Source organism: Gracilinanus agilis, chromosome 4, assembly GCF_016433145.1.
Source record: "Gracilinanus agilis isolate LMUSP501 chromosome 4, AgileGrace, whole genome shotgun sequence".
Classification (NCBI taxonomy): Eukaryota; Metazoa; Chordata; class Mammalia; order Didelphimorphia; family Didelphidae; genus Gracilinanus; species Gracilinanus agilis.
In genome coordinates, this window is record NC_058133.1 from 33149393 (window position 1) to 33166031 (window position 16639).

General features: G+C 50.9%; 2 protein-coding genes across 4 annotated transcripts; one reads left to right on the forward strand and one right to left on the reverse strand.

Moving 5' to 3' along the window:
* The first annotated feature begins 2546 nt into the window (after positions 1-2546).
* Positions 2547-10020, forward strand: PRDX1 (peroxiredoxin 1). Of its 3 annotated transcripts, none has more exons than XM_044676968.1 (6): positions 2547-2612; positions 4179-4295; positions 6065-6218; positions 6924-7046; positions 7265-7395; positions 9580-10020. In XM_044676968.1, exons 2-6 carry the CDS (start codon positions 4190-4192, stop codon positions 9663-9665), a joined length of 600 nt encoding a protein of 199 aa, XP_044532903.1. In that variant the 5' UTR covers positions 2547-2612; positions 4179-4189; the 3' UTR covers positions 9666-10020. The 3 variants fall into 3 exon arrangements, with proteins under 3 accessions (XP_044532903.1, XP_044532904.1, XP_044532905.1); XM_044676969.1 differs by lacking the exon at positions 2547-2612 and adding an exon at positions 2621-2699; XM_044676970.1 differs by lacking the exon at positions 2547-2612 and adding an exon at positions 2622-2685.
* Positions 10021-11775: 1755 nt separating this feature from the next.
* On the reverse strand, positions 11776-16259 carry MMACHC (metabolism of cobalamin associated C). Its single transcript, XM_044674089.1, has 4 exons — positions 16179-16259; positions 13347-13541; positions 12766-12918; positions 11776-12180 (listed from the first exon to the last, which is right to left on the reverse strand). Exons 1-4 carry the CDS (start codon positions 16257-16259, stop codon positions 11776-11778), a joined length of 834 nt encoding a protein of 277 aa, XP_044530024.1.
* Positions 16260-16639: the final 380 nt, after the last annotated feature.

Genomic DNA, 16639 nt, shown 5'->3' on the forward strand with positions numbered 1-16639 from the left:
CTGCACAGATACGAAGCAAATAACTACAATATGGACAAAGTTTGTTCTCAATTCAAGGTAACTAGGGAGGGGGAGCCCCAGCAGTTGGAGGGCTCAGGAAAGGTTTATGTAGAAGGTAGGGGGGGCCTGAGTTGTATCTTAAAGGAAGCGGGACTCTGGGTTATAGAAGAGGGGAAAGAAAAGGACATTTTAGATGTGGGAGGAGTATAATGGATCTGGAAAGGTAAGTGAAGGCCAGGTTTGCAATCAGGAAATCAGTAGGAAGCCCCCTGGCTGTTCTGGCTTCTAGTGATCTCCCACCCACCCATCATCCACACTGCCAGACCCCCTAAGTAACCACCCAACCTGTGGCCCTTGGGGGTCACGTCTCAGACTCCCAAACTAGAGAGGCTTTTTCAGTTCCCCGGATAAAATGCAGCCTCCTTAGGCTGGTCTCGAGGGTCTTTCCTGGTTTGGAGTCTTCTCAGCTCACTGATTGTTCTGGTCAAACTAAAGGATTCCCAGGAGGACCCTTTCTTCTTCCCTTCCTTTCCCCCAGCATATGGCAGGCTGGGAGCTTACAACATAATCAGGAAAGACTGGGCTAGGAGGAAGGATTCACTGAGTACAAAGGCCATATCCAGGAGGAGGAGAGGCTGGTTCCTGGAAGGGGGTGGGGATGAAGAAAGAGCAGGGCTCCAGGCTCTGGGCCCAGCAAAGGTATCAGGTGTTACAAAGCCTACAGGAGTCTCTCACTGTGAGAAAGGGAGCCCCGACTCCCAGGCTCCTCTCTCATCCCTGACTCTAGCTCTTGTGGCTGCTGCCCTGCCAGCCCAGGGACAATCCCCACCCCCAGCCCTCCCTTGGCACCCCTTCCCATTTGTTCCTCTTGCTTCTCATGTAACCCTCTCACAGAATGGAGGCCAATCCCACCCTTGAAGCAGAATTCCCCCAATATCCTCCACCAGAGAACCCCATGTCTCTGACCGGAGGCTTCCAGGGATGGGGGGCTCACTACCTTCCCAAAGAAACTCCTTTTGCTTCTGGTCACTCCCCAGAGAGTGAGGGTTTTCTAACACTGAACCTTAATTGATCTGGCCTTTTGGCAGTCTCCCCCTTTCTGTTCCCAGGCCTGATAGACTCCAGAGGACTGCTCTGATGGAGCCCCCAGCCTTCCTGCCATGCAGCAGGAAGGGAGCCGAGCCTAAGGGGGCAGGGCCTGGCCTCCTTTTAGTCTTCGTCCCTGCAGGTGCTTCTTTAGTGGAAAACCTCAGAAAATAAGTCCAGACACCCAGAAGTTCAAATGAGTGGAACCAATAGTTATTTATTAATCTATTGATTAATAAACGTACCTAGCTGCCCGAACTGAAATTAAAATGCAGTTTTCATAGGGTTCAAGATACGAGATACAAAGAGAATAATGTTCCTTACATAGCCTAGAAGCAAACTTTTTATCTTGTGAAAGGTAGTAGTTTGGGGCTCTGCACTGTCTCTTACCCTGGACCGTGAGACAGCTGCAGGGAGTTCTTTTCTCCTGTGAATGTTATTTTTGAGCCAGCTGGCCTTCACAGGGAGGCTCATTCTGGATTCTACTTTTCCTCAGTTCACCTCCCTTCAGCTCGGGTGCTGCGGCAGGCCCAGGGCGGGCGCCCCATCCCCTCTCTCCAGTTTGTCCCCCTGCTCCAGAGGGGGCTCCCTATTCCTGAAGGCTGGGCCCGGCCTCCTCAGGCACCTCCCAGACTCCAGCTACTGGCCCGAGAAGGCTCCTTTTGAGCCCTGGTGCTACCCTTTCCATGGATCCTTCCCGGGTCTCCCGTTCTTTGCTTGGGCCCAAATGCCCCCAGCCTGTACTTTCTAGTGCTGCCTCAGTGCGCCCGGCCGCCCTTCCCGCTGTGTATTAGCCGTGTAGGATTCTAGCCATTGGCCAGCTCCACCGCTGTCTGCCTCCGCAGGCGGCTTCGTAAATGAAACCCTTTCCTCCTGCCTTACAATCATACCGAGGGTCACTTCTAAAGCTGAGAGGTAAGTGCCTCTGGGTGAAGTGACTTGCCCAGGGTCACACGGTCGGCGGGTGGCAGAGCCCACGCTTCCCAGGACTGCCAGTTGACAACCACTTGGGGCTGTGTTGGAGGCGGGGCGGTTGGGGGCCCTCCGCTGAGATAGCGGCTACCAGGAGATTAAATTGTTCCTTATTATTATTATTGCTATTGTTCTTTCTTTTAAAGCCCGGCAGGTCCCGGGTTCTACAGCCCCGGTACAGCCCCGGGAGGGTTGGAAGGCCAGGGAGCTTCCCCGTCGGAGAGGCTCCCCTCTCCCGTGACGTCAAGGGGGGGGTTAAATTCCACAGGTGGGCTCAGGGCAAGGCTAGAGGCCCCCGGGGGGAGGGGCACTCGGAGTCTGACCTCAGGAAAGTGCCGAGTCATGCTGAGCGCGCCGGAGAGAGGATGGGGGATGGGGGTGGGAGGCAAGGGGATAGGGCGTGGCCTAGGGTACGGCCCACCCCGTCCCGTCCCTCAGCCTCTCGCGAGATCTCGTGGGACATAAAAGCAGTGTTCGGCGCACCTCCCTCGCTTTTTCCAGCTCGTCTTCACGTGTTGGTTGTCTTTCCGAACGCTGTGTGCGGATCCCATCTGGTGAGGCCGGGACACTGCCAGTTCCTGATCCACTCGGGGTCGTGCACATTTCGCCCTTCTCTTGGCGGTGGAGGTTGGGCAGAAAGGGTGGGGACTTCTGGCGGGCTAGCCCCCTCCTTCCCCCGGGTTCGAAGGTCGCTGATTGGCTTTCTTGATCACGTGGCCCGACGGGGTGGGGGCGTGTTCGGGAACCTTTCCTATTGGGGGGGGCGCTGAGGCCCAGGCGTGGGAGGGACAGACGGGGAAACTGAGGTACAGATCAGGGAAGCAAGGGGACACTATTCTTCCCGTGACCGAGGAGGAGGGGGGAGCCTCGGGAGTAATGCACATCCTGCGTCCGGAGCCCACCCGTCCGCGTTTTGGGTCCCCCTTCCCGTGTACCCTTGGGCTTGGGTGCCTTGCTGGAGCCGCCCGGCACCTCGTCTTAGTTTTCCTTTCCGTAAAGTGTGTCCCAAGGACACGGGCAATTTCCTTAGGCGCTAGATGACCGATGGGCAGGGGTGGGTGGGAATGGGTTGCAGCAGTCCACACTTCTTCCGTATTGGGACCCCTGGGGCTTTGGTGCTGAGGGGGGTGGCGGGTGCAACATCCGGCTTAAAAAGCCGCGGCTGAGTCCGGCCAAGGGAGATGTCGGTGGGGTGGCGTTGGAGGTCCCTTTGGGGCACTCCTATAAAATGGTTTTGGGAAGCTGAAGATGTGTCCCTACAGGCTGTTAAATGCTTGCAGTCACTCAGGCAGATGGTGGTCAGTGCTGGGCTGGAGTCGCGTGTCGCCTTAGACCAGGCCCCAGCCTTGACCCTGCATCAGTCGTTTTGCCTCTATCTCAGCGTCAGGGTGAGGAACTGAAAGAATAAGAGGTGTAAAGGGATGAGGGTCTACTGATGCCCGTTCCCTTCCTCTCTAGTGATGGGTGAGATAGCGAGTTAGCCGGGGGCTAAGACAGGCCAGATAGAAGCTGATGTAGAAATCAACTGAGGTAGGAAGGAGAGGACATCGGGCGCGGCAGGTGGTGTACTCCTTGGCCCCTTGGCTTGGAAACACTCAGATTGGAAACCAATTCAGCTTGATAACTTATCTCTGCTTAGCACAAGCCTCAGCTGCTTTCCTACCAAGGCAGGCACCAGAAATAAACCAACCACCTCCCTTCTCTTTTCTGGGGACTGGCTGCTTTGGGAGAAGGCATTCCGTGCAGAGGTCCTTGCCTCTTCATTGGATGAGGATCCCTGTAGAAGAGCTCAGTCCTGAGAAACCAGTGGCTCTCTTAAGTGCATGGGGCAACCCCCAGCCAGGACTTTACCATAAAAAACTGAGTCCTTTTAAAAGACTAGGCAACCTTGCTATGTGTGAGCTACAGGTAGAGGTCTCCCAGCCACAAGATGGTCACGCCTATTAGGTCTCTGCCAGCAAGTCCACCTATGGTTGGTGAGCTGCTTTGGGCTCCCTAAGAAGGGAGCACCCTGGGCTGTCTTTTGGAATGGGGTGTGGCAACCCAATGGAGAATGAGCTTGGTGCACTTTTTGGAGACTGCTTTGTCCAGCCTCATTCTGCCTCTCTCTTGGTCCTCAGCTGCTGTCAACATGTCGGCAGGAAATGCCAAGATTGGGCACCCAGCCCCCAATTTCATTGCCACCGCTGTTATGCCAGATCAGCAGTTCAAAGACATCAGCCTTTCTGACTACAAAGGTGAGTTGAATTGCCAGAAACTGATTTACATTTCTTGATTAGTAAAATCTCCATAACAGAAGCAGCTTTGAACCCTTTCTGTAAGCTGTTTTGATTTCTGTGCTGGGTCCACCGTAGCTGAAGGAGGCAAGCCAAGACCCTCCCCTCCCCCCTACTGTGATGATCCCACTCCTCCCCCAGGCGATGCAGGCTTATTTCCACCCTGTCGGCCTCTAGTTCTCATATTGAAGGGCTTGGGAATCTCCTTTTGTATAGTCCTTTATAACTAATACCTGGAGAACCTTGGCCAGCCTCCCTCCTTCTGGGGGGCTCTCCTTTCTTGTGCCTTGACTTAAGACTCCACTGCTTCTCCTACATCCCTTCCTGAAGAATGATGGTAGACTAGGTGGAATGACAAAGGATCAGGGCTTTCTTCTTCCAAAGTTCTCAGGCCTGCTGTGTTTCCTGGGTTCCAGGAGTATCTACATTCTTAGCACATACAGCTGCCTTTCTTTAGAGCTATCCCCTTGTGGAAGCTGATAAGAGTGAGACTATTCATGGTTTGAGTCTGGGCCTTTTGCAGGTTAAAGCTGATTGGCAGAGTTGGGGGGAGAGTAGCTCTCATGTCCTTGCATGTGTAGGCACTTCCCTACCCAGAGAAAGTAGCTCTCATTGGAGTGCCAGTGGTCCAAGACGCTTCCCTCTTGCAGAGGTACTGAGAATAGGGAAGGTTCTGGCAGATTTGTTGGGAACCACAAGGTTCTTTCAGAGGGAATTCTGATGCACACCTAGCCTTGGCTCTGACTCAGAACATCCCTAGTCCTCGAGCTTGTTCTACCAGTGTTACTCCTATGAGGTAGAGCCAACCTTAGTCTCTGGGCCCACTGGCTGGTATGACAGTGGCAGCAGCCTTTAAGTAGGTGTCTATTGACAGAAAGGGAGTGTTAGAAATCCTGCTGCTGCTTATCTCTGAGGGAGGGATCTGCCTCAGTGATTATTCTGTAAGTTTGCCCAGAGTGGTTCTATAAGCATATATACACTGCTGCCTGTGCTGCTGAGTTGTGGTCCCCTCCTTCCCCCCCAAGTTCTTGAGCCTGGTCTCATTAGTTTTGTCCAGTCAGTAGTCAGCCTTCCTTTTTCTGAGTTAGGTTAGCATAGCATACTTTATGGTTCTTTCTTTACCCATCTTAGTCTCTTGAGAATTAGAATCAAGTCTATTTCCTTTAGATTGTATGTGGAGAAAGGCGTTGTGCAGAGGACTTGAAGAGATCCTGGGGTCTTACTGAGAGGCCCAACATCTGGGTTTCAGTTCTAGGAATCCTGCTTTTCTTAGCATCATATCACCTGAGCCTCACTTCTATTATAAAGGAAGATCTTTACCTACCTAGTTAACAGGGTTTAGCCATTATGCCTAGGCTGACCAGCTCCTCTGCTGGCACTATGTAGTCTTGCCAATGAATGAACCAATACAGGTGTGGGAGAAAAGGGTAGAGGGGCATGCTTTCACCTGGCAAGTCCCCTTTCAGTGGGACTGTGATACAGAATAAATAGCCTGGTGCTCAATCCTTGGCTAGCTACCTTATGTCTGCTTTCAAGCTTACCTGTACATTGCCTAGCATAGCTTAGCACTGTATCTGGGGAGGAGAATGCCTTGGGAAGGAGGGACTTGGGTCTGACTTCTTAGTTTTTCCATTAGTGTGTAGGATGTGTGTATAACTGCCAATTTAGGATACCCAGGTCATTCCAGAAACCAGGCGACCTGAACTCATCAGTCCCTCTTTACCATCCAGGGAAATATGTTGTGTTGTTCTTTTACCCTTTGGACTTCACCTTTGTGTGTCCCACGGAGATTCTTGCATTCAGTGATCGCGCTGAAGAATTTAAGAAACTCAACTGCCAAGTGATTGGGGCTTCCGTGGACTCCCACTTCTGTCACCTTGCCTGGTAACTATTCTTGTGCCTTGGAAGTAGTGGCGTGAGGACTAGGCTTTCCTGAGAATTGACTTGGATTTCCTCATTAATGGAGGACTTTGACTTGGGGCTCCTCAGCACAAGTCAGCAAACACTTCATAGTTGCACCTCCCAGTCTCTTAGAGGAATAGAGCAGTCCCCAAATCAGTCTGTCAATGAGAAAACATCAATGCTGTGTTTCCTACCTGGCTGGCAGGCATTGCTTTAAGTATTGAGAGTACAAGGAAAAAGTAAACATTTTCTAGAAGCTTGCATTCTAATGGGGCTGACGATGATGTGCAAAACAGGCTCTAGATGGAGAGAAATGAGAAGGGAACATTCCTGGAGAAAGCAGAATTTGAGAGGAGACTGGAGAGGCATTGCTGCATAAGGTCATTTGAAGAGAGAAGAGAGTCTTGGCAAAAAGGCAACTTGGGCTGGTGAGAAGAGAGCAGATGAGGCAGAGCTTGGCTGAAGAATCTATCTGTCCCAGGGGTGGGTGTCCCAGCCCTTAATTACCGCAGGCCTAGAGAAGGGCGCATGCCATGCAGAATTAGCTCATACTCTATTAAAGTCAGAAGCACCTTGAGGGCACTTGGGTGTAGTTCTTCTTACCTATTTCTACAGGAGATCCAATGTCTGAATAAAAACTTGTCATACTAGTTCAGTTGCATTGTGTCTCATGTTATTTTTCTCCAGGGTCAACACACTCAGAAAGCAAGGTGGACTGGGACCTGTCAACATCCCACTGATGTCTGACCCCAAACGCACTATTGCTCAAGACTATGGAGTCTTAAAGGCAGATGAGGGAATTTCATTCAGGTGAGCATTGCTATATTCTATAAAACCTTGAATTCAGCTGCTGCATGATTCTTCCTAAGCACACCTCTGTCTGTTGGAGCCTAGAAAGGAGTAGATAGACTGCTTACTGAATGTGATACTTGAGGCCTAGTTCTCGAAGATCAGGAGTGTTTTAAGATCCATTTTCCTGATACAAACTGGCTCCTTCAATTCTAAAACTCCGACGTCTTCTTCATTAGGGGTCTCTTCATCATTGATGAGAAGGGGATCCTTCGCCAGATCACTATCAATGACCTTCCTGTGGGCCGCTCGGTAGATGAAACTCTGCGGTTAGTTCAGGCCTTCCAGTTCACAGACAAGCATGGCGAGGGTAAGTCTTCGGAGCAAATGAGTGAGAAAACACTAGAGCACTGAAGGAAAGAGCCACCTTAAGGACTAGGGATGATTGGGTTTTCTTAGCTCCCAGGATCCTGTGAGCCCAGCTGTGTTGTTGACTTTGGGGATCAAATCCTGTCCTGAAATATGAGGACTTGGGTACATGGGGTGCTCCTCCTGCCTTATTCACTTGAGTAAATATTTGTGCTGCCCATAGATATAATTGAATAAACTAAAACTGATAGAGAAACTGAAAAGGGGATGAGAGTTGACTCTTGAGTCAGGAGGACAGCATGGGTTCTTTGAGTTAAGGGAGTGATATGGTCAGACCTGGGCTCCCAGGATGTGATAGTCCAGGCTGGAGGGCTTAGAAGACCTCCACTACCTTACTTTGCTGGCCCCTGGGAGTTAGGAGAAAGACAAGAACTGGAGGGAGCACTGGCAAGATTGGGCAAGATGACAGTCCAGCTGAACTAGGTAGCAAACCTTTGGTTCAGCCCTACCAAAATGAGTGTTTCGAGGAAAAGTTGAGGTAATTGCTCATCCTTTGCACCCTTGTTTTGCCCTGAACACTGGAGGGAGGGACTTTCTTCCCAACCATACTGTTTCTGCTCCCAACCCCCATCCTCCATAGGTGGATGTGTGGAGGGCGGGGGAAGGGAAAGGTAAGGTTCTGCCCTTCTGTGTTGTGGATGATCTATGCATTATTGGGGTTGGTATAGAATTAGTTAGCTGGACTTGCTTTTTATATCCCTGGGGCTCATTCTTATCTTAAGAGGGAAGGGGAATTCTTGCACATCTGGTTGTATTTTACATAAAATCTCATTCTAATCTCTCAAAGTAGCTCAGAGCTGATCTTAATCTTTTTGTTTTAACCCTTAGCTTCACTTCTCTCTTAGAATCAATTCTCAGCTGCAAGAGCTAGGCAATAGGGATTAAGTGCCTTGTTTAGGGTTATGTGCCTGAGGCCAGATTTGAACCCAGGTTCTTCTGGTATTCTTCACTGTTCCCCAAGCAACCCCATTCTACAGATGAGGAAAACTAATCCTCAAAAGTGACTTCTCTTTTCCTTTTCTAGTCACTGAACAAGGGGAGGATTTTTGAAACCCAGCAATGTGTCTTTTAATCTAGCACTTTTCCCTCAATATGAGCTCACATGAATCTGTGATACCTCCCATCAGTATGGGCTGGTAGCTTGGTCTTCCCTTAGCAAGTACTGAAGCCCTTTAATTGACTCTCTGGGAAAATGTCTGACTTCTAGAAACCCAAGGAAGGGAAGGGACCAGTCTAAGGCTTCCCTGGGACATGGCAGATGGATTCTAGAGCTAAAGCCACGGGTAGGATTTGGGCACCTTAGGTGTAGGAATGTAGCTCCTTAAACTTCTGGTGCACCTGAAAGCTTTTGCACCCACTTCCCTCTGTTCCTTGAGACTGGATTACTTGTCCAAGACACAGAAAGGGCTTCATGGAAGCAGTTGGAAAGGAAGGGAAGCCGTGAAGATACAAGTGTCTCATGCAGCTCTTTAACTTTCTTGTCAGCAGCCCCCCAACATTCTTCTGCGCTCAGCCTTGCTTTTAAGGTGTGAGGCCTGCCTGCACAGTAGTTGATAGCTAGGGTCATTTCATCTAGAGTGGCCATAATGGGCAGTATGGAAGCTCCTGAGCTCCCAGAGGAGAGTAAGAAGGGTGGCAGGGCAGGCTTGTGGCTATCTCTTAAGCTCTTGGACAAATCCATGATCAGCTGAAGGATGGGGGGCCATTGGAGTGTCTCTGAAGGCATCCAGTCTTCTCTGTCCTAAAATTGAGGGGCAGGAATACAGGAGCCTGAGGAGTGTTCAGTCCTTGTAAAATTCCTTGTTAGGGACTGGTGCCAATTGAGAAGTTGTGGAACCCAGGCTTAGGTAGGCCAGCTCCTAACAATAAACCAGATGATTTGAATGCTGTTTTCTGGGCTTTGTTGAGGTACTCCCAAGAAGTGACTTGTGTGTGGTGTTGAGTGCTAGCATCATTGATGGGATTTGCCCCCATTGTGATCTTTGTGTACGAGGCTCACTATACGGAAAGAGCTGGCTGGTGACCCTTAGGAATGGGGGATGAACTCTTCCCAGGCTTCTCAAAGCAAGAAGGATTCTTGGTCATTTAGAGAGGGGAGGTCAAAGTCACCTTTTTTGTCTTTCAGTGTGCCCTGCTGGCTGGAAACCGGGAAGCGATACCATCAAGCCTGATGTTAAGGGGAGTAAGGAATACTTCTCTAAGCAGAACTGAGCCCTTATCTGCTGAGGATTTCCCGCTGCAGAGGGCCTGGGGACACACCTAACTGCTGTCTGCAGGTCAAGGGAAAACACGCTTGACCCTTTCCCAAGCTTTCAACTAGGCCGCCTTCATAGGGGGAGCCAAGACACTGTGGGGGGTAGCTGGGCATGTCTGCTCCTCATAGGCCTTGATTCAGATCATTCCTCTCAGGGCATCAGTTGACCCCTGCCTTAGGCCTGCTGTGTTTCTTTCTCTTTAATGACCAAGTGCTGTGTTAACAATGTTTGTTTGTACCATAGTCAGCCCTTTGGGGCTTGAGCTCATCTGATATTTTTGTAGTTGTATTAAACTTGTCCTAAGAAATCCATTCTGTGGGGACTTCAGTCTATGCAGACAGGACTTGTTCTTGAGTTAGGGGTAATGAGCTTTTCACCTATCCATCCCAGGGAGGGAGTGGCATCAGGAGCCATAAGGCATTTTATTTTGGCTGGTGGTTAGGGCCCTAGGATATTAGAACAGCTGGCTGGGGAGGGAGGTTGTCATGAAATATGAAGCATTAAGCTTTGGGGGTGGCAAAAGTGTCTGCCCTTAAGAAAATCAACAGGCAAGGCCCCAGTAGGTGTTGAGACTGGGACTTCAGGTTAGTGAGAATCCAGGTGGGGAGAACTTCCAGGGGGAGGGGGAGCACATGGAATGTCTTACACTGGGTCAAGTTTTTTTTGGGGAAGGGCAGGGCAGTTGAGAGTGTCCTGCCCTGGAAGGGAGAGGCCAGTTTATGAAAGACTTAAGAATAGGATATTGGATGCTGAGAGGGGAGAATGTCATTTGGCCAGACCTGCACTTTACAAAGATGAACTGGACAAGCTGGAGGATGGACACAAGAAGGATATTGTCTATTCAGGTGTGATGAGGATGTGCACCTGTCTGGCGGCAATGTCCATGGAGAGGAGGACCTATACACAGTGGTTGGCCAACATAGGTGCCTGGATGGGGACTTGACAGCAGATTAGTTTATGGGTGGGTAAGACAAAATAACCAACACTGACACCAATTTTTAAGAGCTTTGTACAAAGCATATCTTATTTGATGCTCAACTGTGAGGTAGATACTATTAGCAGCTTTGTTTTCCAGGACTCAGAAATGAGCTCAGAGAGCTGTAGACCCAACCTCATGTTCTCCTTTGCCCTATGACCCTGGGATATGGCTGACTCCTGAAGTCAAGGCCCCAGTCATGGATTCCCAAACAATTGGGAGGTTTGCCCCAGGGTCCTTTCCCAGACCCCACAGAAGACCACTATCCAAGAAAGATCCTTGTCCAGTGACAGTGAAAGTACAGCAGGCACTTGGAGGCCACCAGACAAAATGAGAAATTCTTGCTGACTTGGGAAGTTCTCTTATGGATGAGGTATCAATCAGGCCTCATCCTCAAAGAGTTTAGCACACTATCATGACTTCTAGGAAGCTGAAGTGTAGAAATGACCATTGATACCTGGAACTGACCAGACCAGTCACCAAAGGAGGAAGAGGAAGGTAGAGGCAGACTGGCCTCCCCCACATAGGGAGAAGGTGAGAATGATGATGTAGCTAAGGGTCAGGTACTCCAATTGGAGAACCCAGAACCCAGTTTGTTGCAGCCTCTAGTGTTGCTCTGGCTGCTAGAAGCCAGCCCTGTCTCTGAACTGTGGTCTGGTGAGGCCTGTTCCCAGAGCTCTCTAATATCTAAGATTAAGGAATGGCCTGGCTCCTTCCTGAAATAACTGCTACGAAGCAGGATTCTGGTGGAGGAATGGGATTAAAATGGTTGGAGAAAGTATAGGCTGATTCCTATTCCTAAAGCATTTTAACCCCTATCCAGGGGAGTCTCCTAGCTCCTCCTGGAGGAAAAGTAAGCTTGAGCTCATGACCACCACCATCCTTACATACAGGGGAAACCTGAGGATCAATAGTAAAAGGGCTTCAAGGCTCAGGAACACCCTGCCCTGTGGCGTCCCATCTCCGCAGCTACCAGAATACTTTCCTAGCATCTTTAAGATCAAGTTCTGCCCATCCCTTCTTTGGTCCTCACCCTCCATACCAAAAACAAGCCTTGTGCAGCTCAGTTTGGAAAAGGAAGGGGTGTAGACTAGGTCCCCTGTGGTACAGGAGCAAAAATCCTAGGGGCAGCTAGATGCCCGCCCCAGTTTGGGTCCACTGTCTCTCTGGGATGGTCCCCCAAAGGCTCCAGAGGGTCTGGGGGGGTGTCCTGGAGTAGCCCCAGCAGGTGAAGTCGCTGGGCAGGTGGGGTAGAGAAGTAGGTCTTTTGCTCTTCAGAGTAGCGTTCCACTGGGACCACGACATCACGGTAAGCCCAGTCTCTCCAGTGGAAGTTAAAGCTCTCCAACAGAGCAATGCGTCCCTCTTGGGTGGGCACACAGTCGGGGGGTGCTAGGGGTGGCAGGTCCGGCACCTCTACCCCTGGAAGCAGCACCACCCCCCGGATGGCAAACCAGCCTCCATAGCGGGGGTGGATGCACACACCAGCTATCTTCTGAAGGAGAGATAGAGAGAGAAGGAACCCTAGAGGCTGAGTCCATGGACCTGAAGCTCCTCCTCACCCCTGACCCTCACTCCCTGGGGGAGGGAATGGATAATCAGGAAGTCTCCCTTGTCCCAGCTCAAAGTTTTAGTTATGCTATAAGATGAAGGATCGGAGATGGGCTCCAGGGCCCTAAATCTCAACCCTCAAGAATGTAGCCCAACTTGCTTGAATGCAGGAACCCTTCTACAGCATTCCTGAACTAGGGGTTGGCTGAGGGTCACTCAGGGGCTGGGCTGGAAATCAGGCCTCCTGACCTCTCTTCCTCTAGCCCAGGTTCTTCCTCTAACCTTGGCTAGTGACAGGCGTCACTGACGCTCTCAAGGGAATTGATCACTTTAATCTTGAGGGGGACAGAGGACAGTGAGACAGACTTGGGTGAGAGGGAGCTTGGGTTCCTCCCTTTCAGCAGAGTTGGCTGTGGAATTCTATAGGAGTGATCTTAATAGGATGCCCTTCTCTATTCTCCAGTCCCCAGGGCCTTCCTTTCTGCCCTCCCTGCTCCCAGTGTGGGCCTCATGGGCCCACCTCACCTACCTTGTTTCCCCAGGGGTCAGACCCCACATCTTGCCGCTGGTAGTAGTAGGCAGCCCCTGCCACATGGGCAGCTGTCTGAGCCAGGATTTTGGGACGCCGGTTTGGGTGCATGTCATAGTCTGTGATGAAGTCTACCTTCTGCTCTGGAAGGTTCTGGGACAGATAGAGATAGAGTCATCCCAGCACAGGTAACAGTCCCCTGACTATCTGCCAGGGAGAAAGATATAGCCCCTCACCTCAGGGAGCCCCTGGTCTGAGGTGAAGGGCTTGGGTGGTAAAAGGATGTGGTTAGGTGTCTGAGGTTGGCAGTGGGGCTGGGGCCTGGGATGATTTTTGGCTCAGGAGGGAAGTCAAAGGTAGGGAGCTTCCAGGGTTATGGCTGTGAAATAAGTAGGGCTAGTTGGGGGAGAGGCAGATTTGGTTTGAAGAGGGAGTGGCCAGAAGCAAGGAGGCTGGGCTGGAGGAGGGGGCCCACCTGACACCTGGAAGGGGACTTAAGAGATCACCTAACTCAGTATCTAGGGAAAGGAAGACATTTCCTTGGAGTATCAGAGGAGGAGGAGCAGAGGGATTGGCCTTACCTTCTGGAGTTGGGTGAAGTGGTAAGCTACGCACTGGTCCACTGGGTCCTGCAGAGGCTGTAGGTGGGCACTCTGCAGAAAGGGTTTGAGGGCCCGGTCAAACATGGCAGGTGTGCTGAGGACCACGAAAGCAAGTGTGGGTCCAGGCAGGGGCAGCTGGAAGGCTGGAGGCAGCAATGCATTGTACCATCCCACCTGGACAGAGACAGGCAAAGTGGGCTCTCCAGAGATCCACCAGGTCAAACTTTTCCCCATTCCCTTACTCCTCTACTCAGGCTTGGCCATTGAGGCCTTTACAAGTCCCCATGGACCTCAAGTGATCCTCACTGTAGCCCTCTTCAACGAGGGCAAGGAGAATGTTGCCAATTTGTAGAGGCAAGGAGTCCCATCTGCCAATGTGCCAGATCCCAGTGACCTTGGGTCAGTCCCTTCCTCTCTTAAGAGTCTCCTCTGTCACATGACCACAAGCCTTGGAGCACAAGGGGTTGGACCGCCCACCAGGTCTCAGGTTTCCCAGCCCAGGGCGGGCTCTCTACCTCCCCAGCTGATTGGTTGCTGATCCTCACAGCAGGGGAGCTGGCAGGAAACAGCAGAGGGCAGTGACAAGTTAAAGAGAAAGGACCAGTCATGCCTGGAGAGGTCAATAGAGGAGGGACACCCTGTGAGTAAAGTCACAGCTGAGAGGAGGAGAGAGAGAATGAGCCTTCCAGCAAGGAGCCCCAGGCTAGAGGAATCAATGTCAATATTAAAGTCAGCACTAGGCCTCAGAGCTGCTGCCTTAATGTCATGCTTAGGGTCAGTGCCAGGCACCATAGCTGCTTTATAATTGCACTATTTTCTTTGCCTGGAAGCTCTGAATTTGGCCTGATATTCCTAAGAATTTTCAAGAAGTGACCAGTGAAAGCTATTTTAATTTTTGCCCTCTTCTGTTCTCAGAGATTTGGGCATGATTTCTTGTCCACGTCCTAGTTTTGGTTGTGGTTTTCAGAGTCTGATGATCTCTTTTTGATCTATTTTTTTAGACCCTTATCTTCCTTCTTAGAACCACAGTTCTAAGGCAGAAGAGAGATAAGGGCTAGGCAATGGGGGTTAAGTGTGACTTGCTCAGGGTCACACCGCAGGGAAAAGTCTGAGGCCGAATTTGAACCCAGGACCTCCCATCTCTGGGCCTGGCTCTCAATCCATTGAGTTACCTAGCTGCCTTTCCTGATCTATTTTATATAAAGTACTTTAAGTTTCCTTTCTATTTTGAAAAAAAATTCTCATTGTCTCTATGAAGTCATTTGTTTGGTCATTTTAAGTTTCAAGGAGTCTGTTGCTTGGGTAAGGTTTTATATCTCCTGTGTTAAGCAGTTAATCTCCTTCCAAGTCTTTCTCCATTGTTCTCATTTTTTTTTCAAATTCTTTTTTCAAGCACTCTCTTTTTAATTATAATTTTTTTCCCACTTTTTAATTTTTTTCTATGAATTCTGATTGGCTTTATAACCAGACCTTGTTTTTTGATGCTTTGCTTACTGATGTTTTGGAGTCATTCACTGCTGAGTTTGTATCTTTAAGAAACCTATTACTATAATTGTTCTTTATGGTGGGAACCTTTTTTGCCCATTCTTCCAGCTTTATTTTTCTATTTAGGAGTTTGTGTTAGGGCCAGGTTCTATGAACTTCTGGAGGGAATGTTTGTGTCCTCTTCATTATTTTTTGGGGTCCTGTACTTGCTTTCTTCTTGTACTAGTTTTTTTATTCAGGCTAGAGATCTGTAAGCTTTCAGTGTACCCAAAGCTACTTGATACTGGGTTAAATCTGATTATTGCCCCCTCATCTGAGCTTTAAAAGCTCCTGACCCCAGTTTGGGTTAGGGCAATACAACTGAACTGCTGGCAGCTGGAGTTCCAGTAGGTGGTGCCAAGCCTATTAGCTACCTGGAAAGTTCTGCAGGTTCCCAATGGTCTGATTATTCAGGTAATGACTTCAGACCAGGATGGGGGTTGACTCTGGGACTCCACTTTAAGGTCAGACACAAACAGCTGCTGCTTGATTCTGTTCCAGCTTTATACCCAGTCCATAGCTTCTAAGAAGCCAGTGATCACTCTATGCCTTAATCTGCCATCCCTAGGACAGGTGTACTCCTTAGCAATCTGCACCAGATCTGTGATCTAGGTCTGGGGTTTGAGTCATAAAGCTGCCACTTGGCTCCTGGTCCAGCTCCTTGTAACAGGCCAGGGTCGGATCTAGGACTACTTCTTCCTCTAGTGCCCTGCTGCTCTAGTGCCCTGTCCAGTCAATCATGGTGCTGGAAGCCTCTGCATGGTATCCTCCTAGCTGGTCCCTGTCTGCAGTCTCCTACGACTGCTGGCCTGGAAGAAAGGCTCACTGTAACTTTTCCTTGGATGTTGTCATCTCTGCTCGGTTTAGCGGTTTCCCAGATTTCTGTGGGGAGTAATTGTGGATGAGAACCTCTCCTACCCTGCCTTCCTGGGCAGTCTCCAGGCTCAGTCCAAAGATCAAGGCCATGCTGGGGGCCACATGTATAGGGCTGTCACCAGATTTTGGGGGGATTGGTGGTCACAGAATGGGAACCATATCTGGGGGACTCCGTGTTAATGACAGAGGCCCCCGGTGGCCTATACCCTCAGGCGGTCCAGGGTTGTCTCAAGGACAAACGACCTCTGGCTAGACCCAAAGCCGGCCTGGCTGAGGCCGAAGGGCCATGTGGCCATCAGGAAAACTCCCCTCCCCCCACACTGCCCGCGTGCCCCACAATCTCCCTTCCCCTCCCGCAAACCAAACACATGTTTACACAAGCAAGACACGTGCGAGGCTGCGCATGCACACCTGGAAGGGATGCACCTCGAAGCCGAACGGCTCCAGCGCAGTCCGGATCCGGCGCTCCAGCTCAATCACTCTGGACTCCATCGCGTCGCGCCGCGTAGCGTCGCGCCGCTGCTAAGCTGCTCCGGACTGGCGCAGTTCGGTCTGCTACTCCCACCTGGCGCCGGGGGCGGCACGCTCCCGGATAGGAGATACAGTTCATCGCGCAGGCGTGATGGGACAACGGTTTCTCAGTCTGACGCCTAGCGTTTCTCGGCAGAGTTCGTGGCCGGCGTCGGCGGGTGGGGCGCGCGCACAGCCTTCCGGGAGTCGTAGTTCGGCTGCCTCGCACAGCCCGTTGGGACCGCGGGAGGCGGACTCAGTGTTCCAGGGGGCCCCGCGGCGGCGCCGGCGCGCCAGGTTTGAATTGGGTGGCGTCGGTGGGGGCGGATCAGGGGCCATGGCTCCGGTATCTGGGGGCCGGG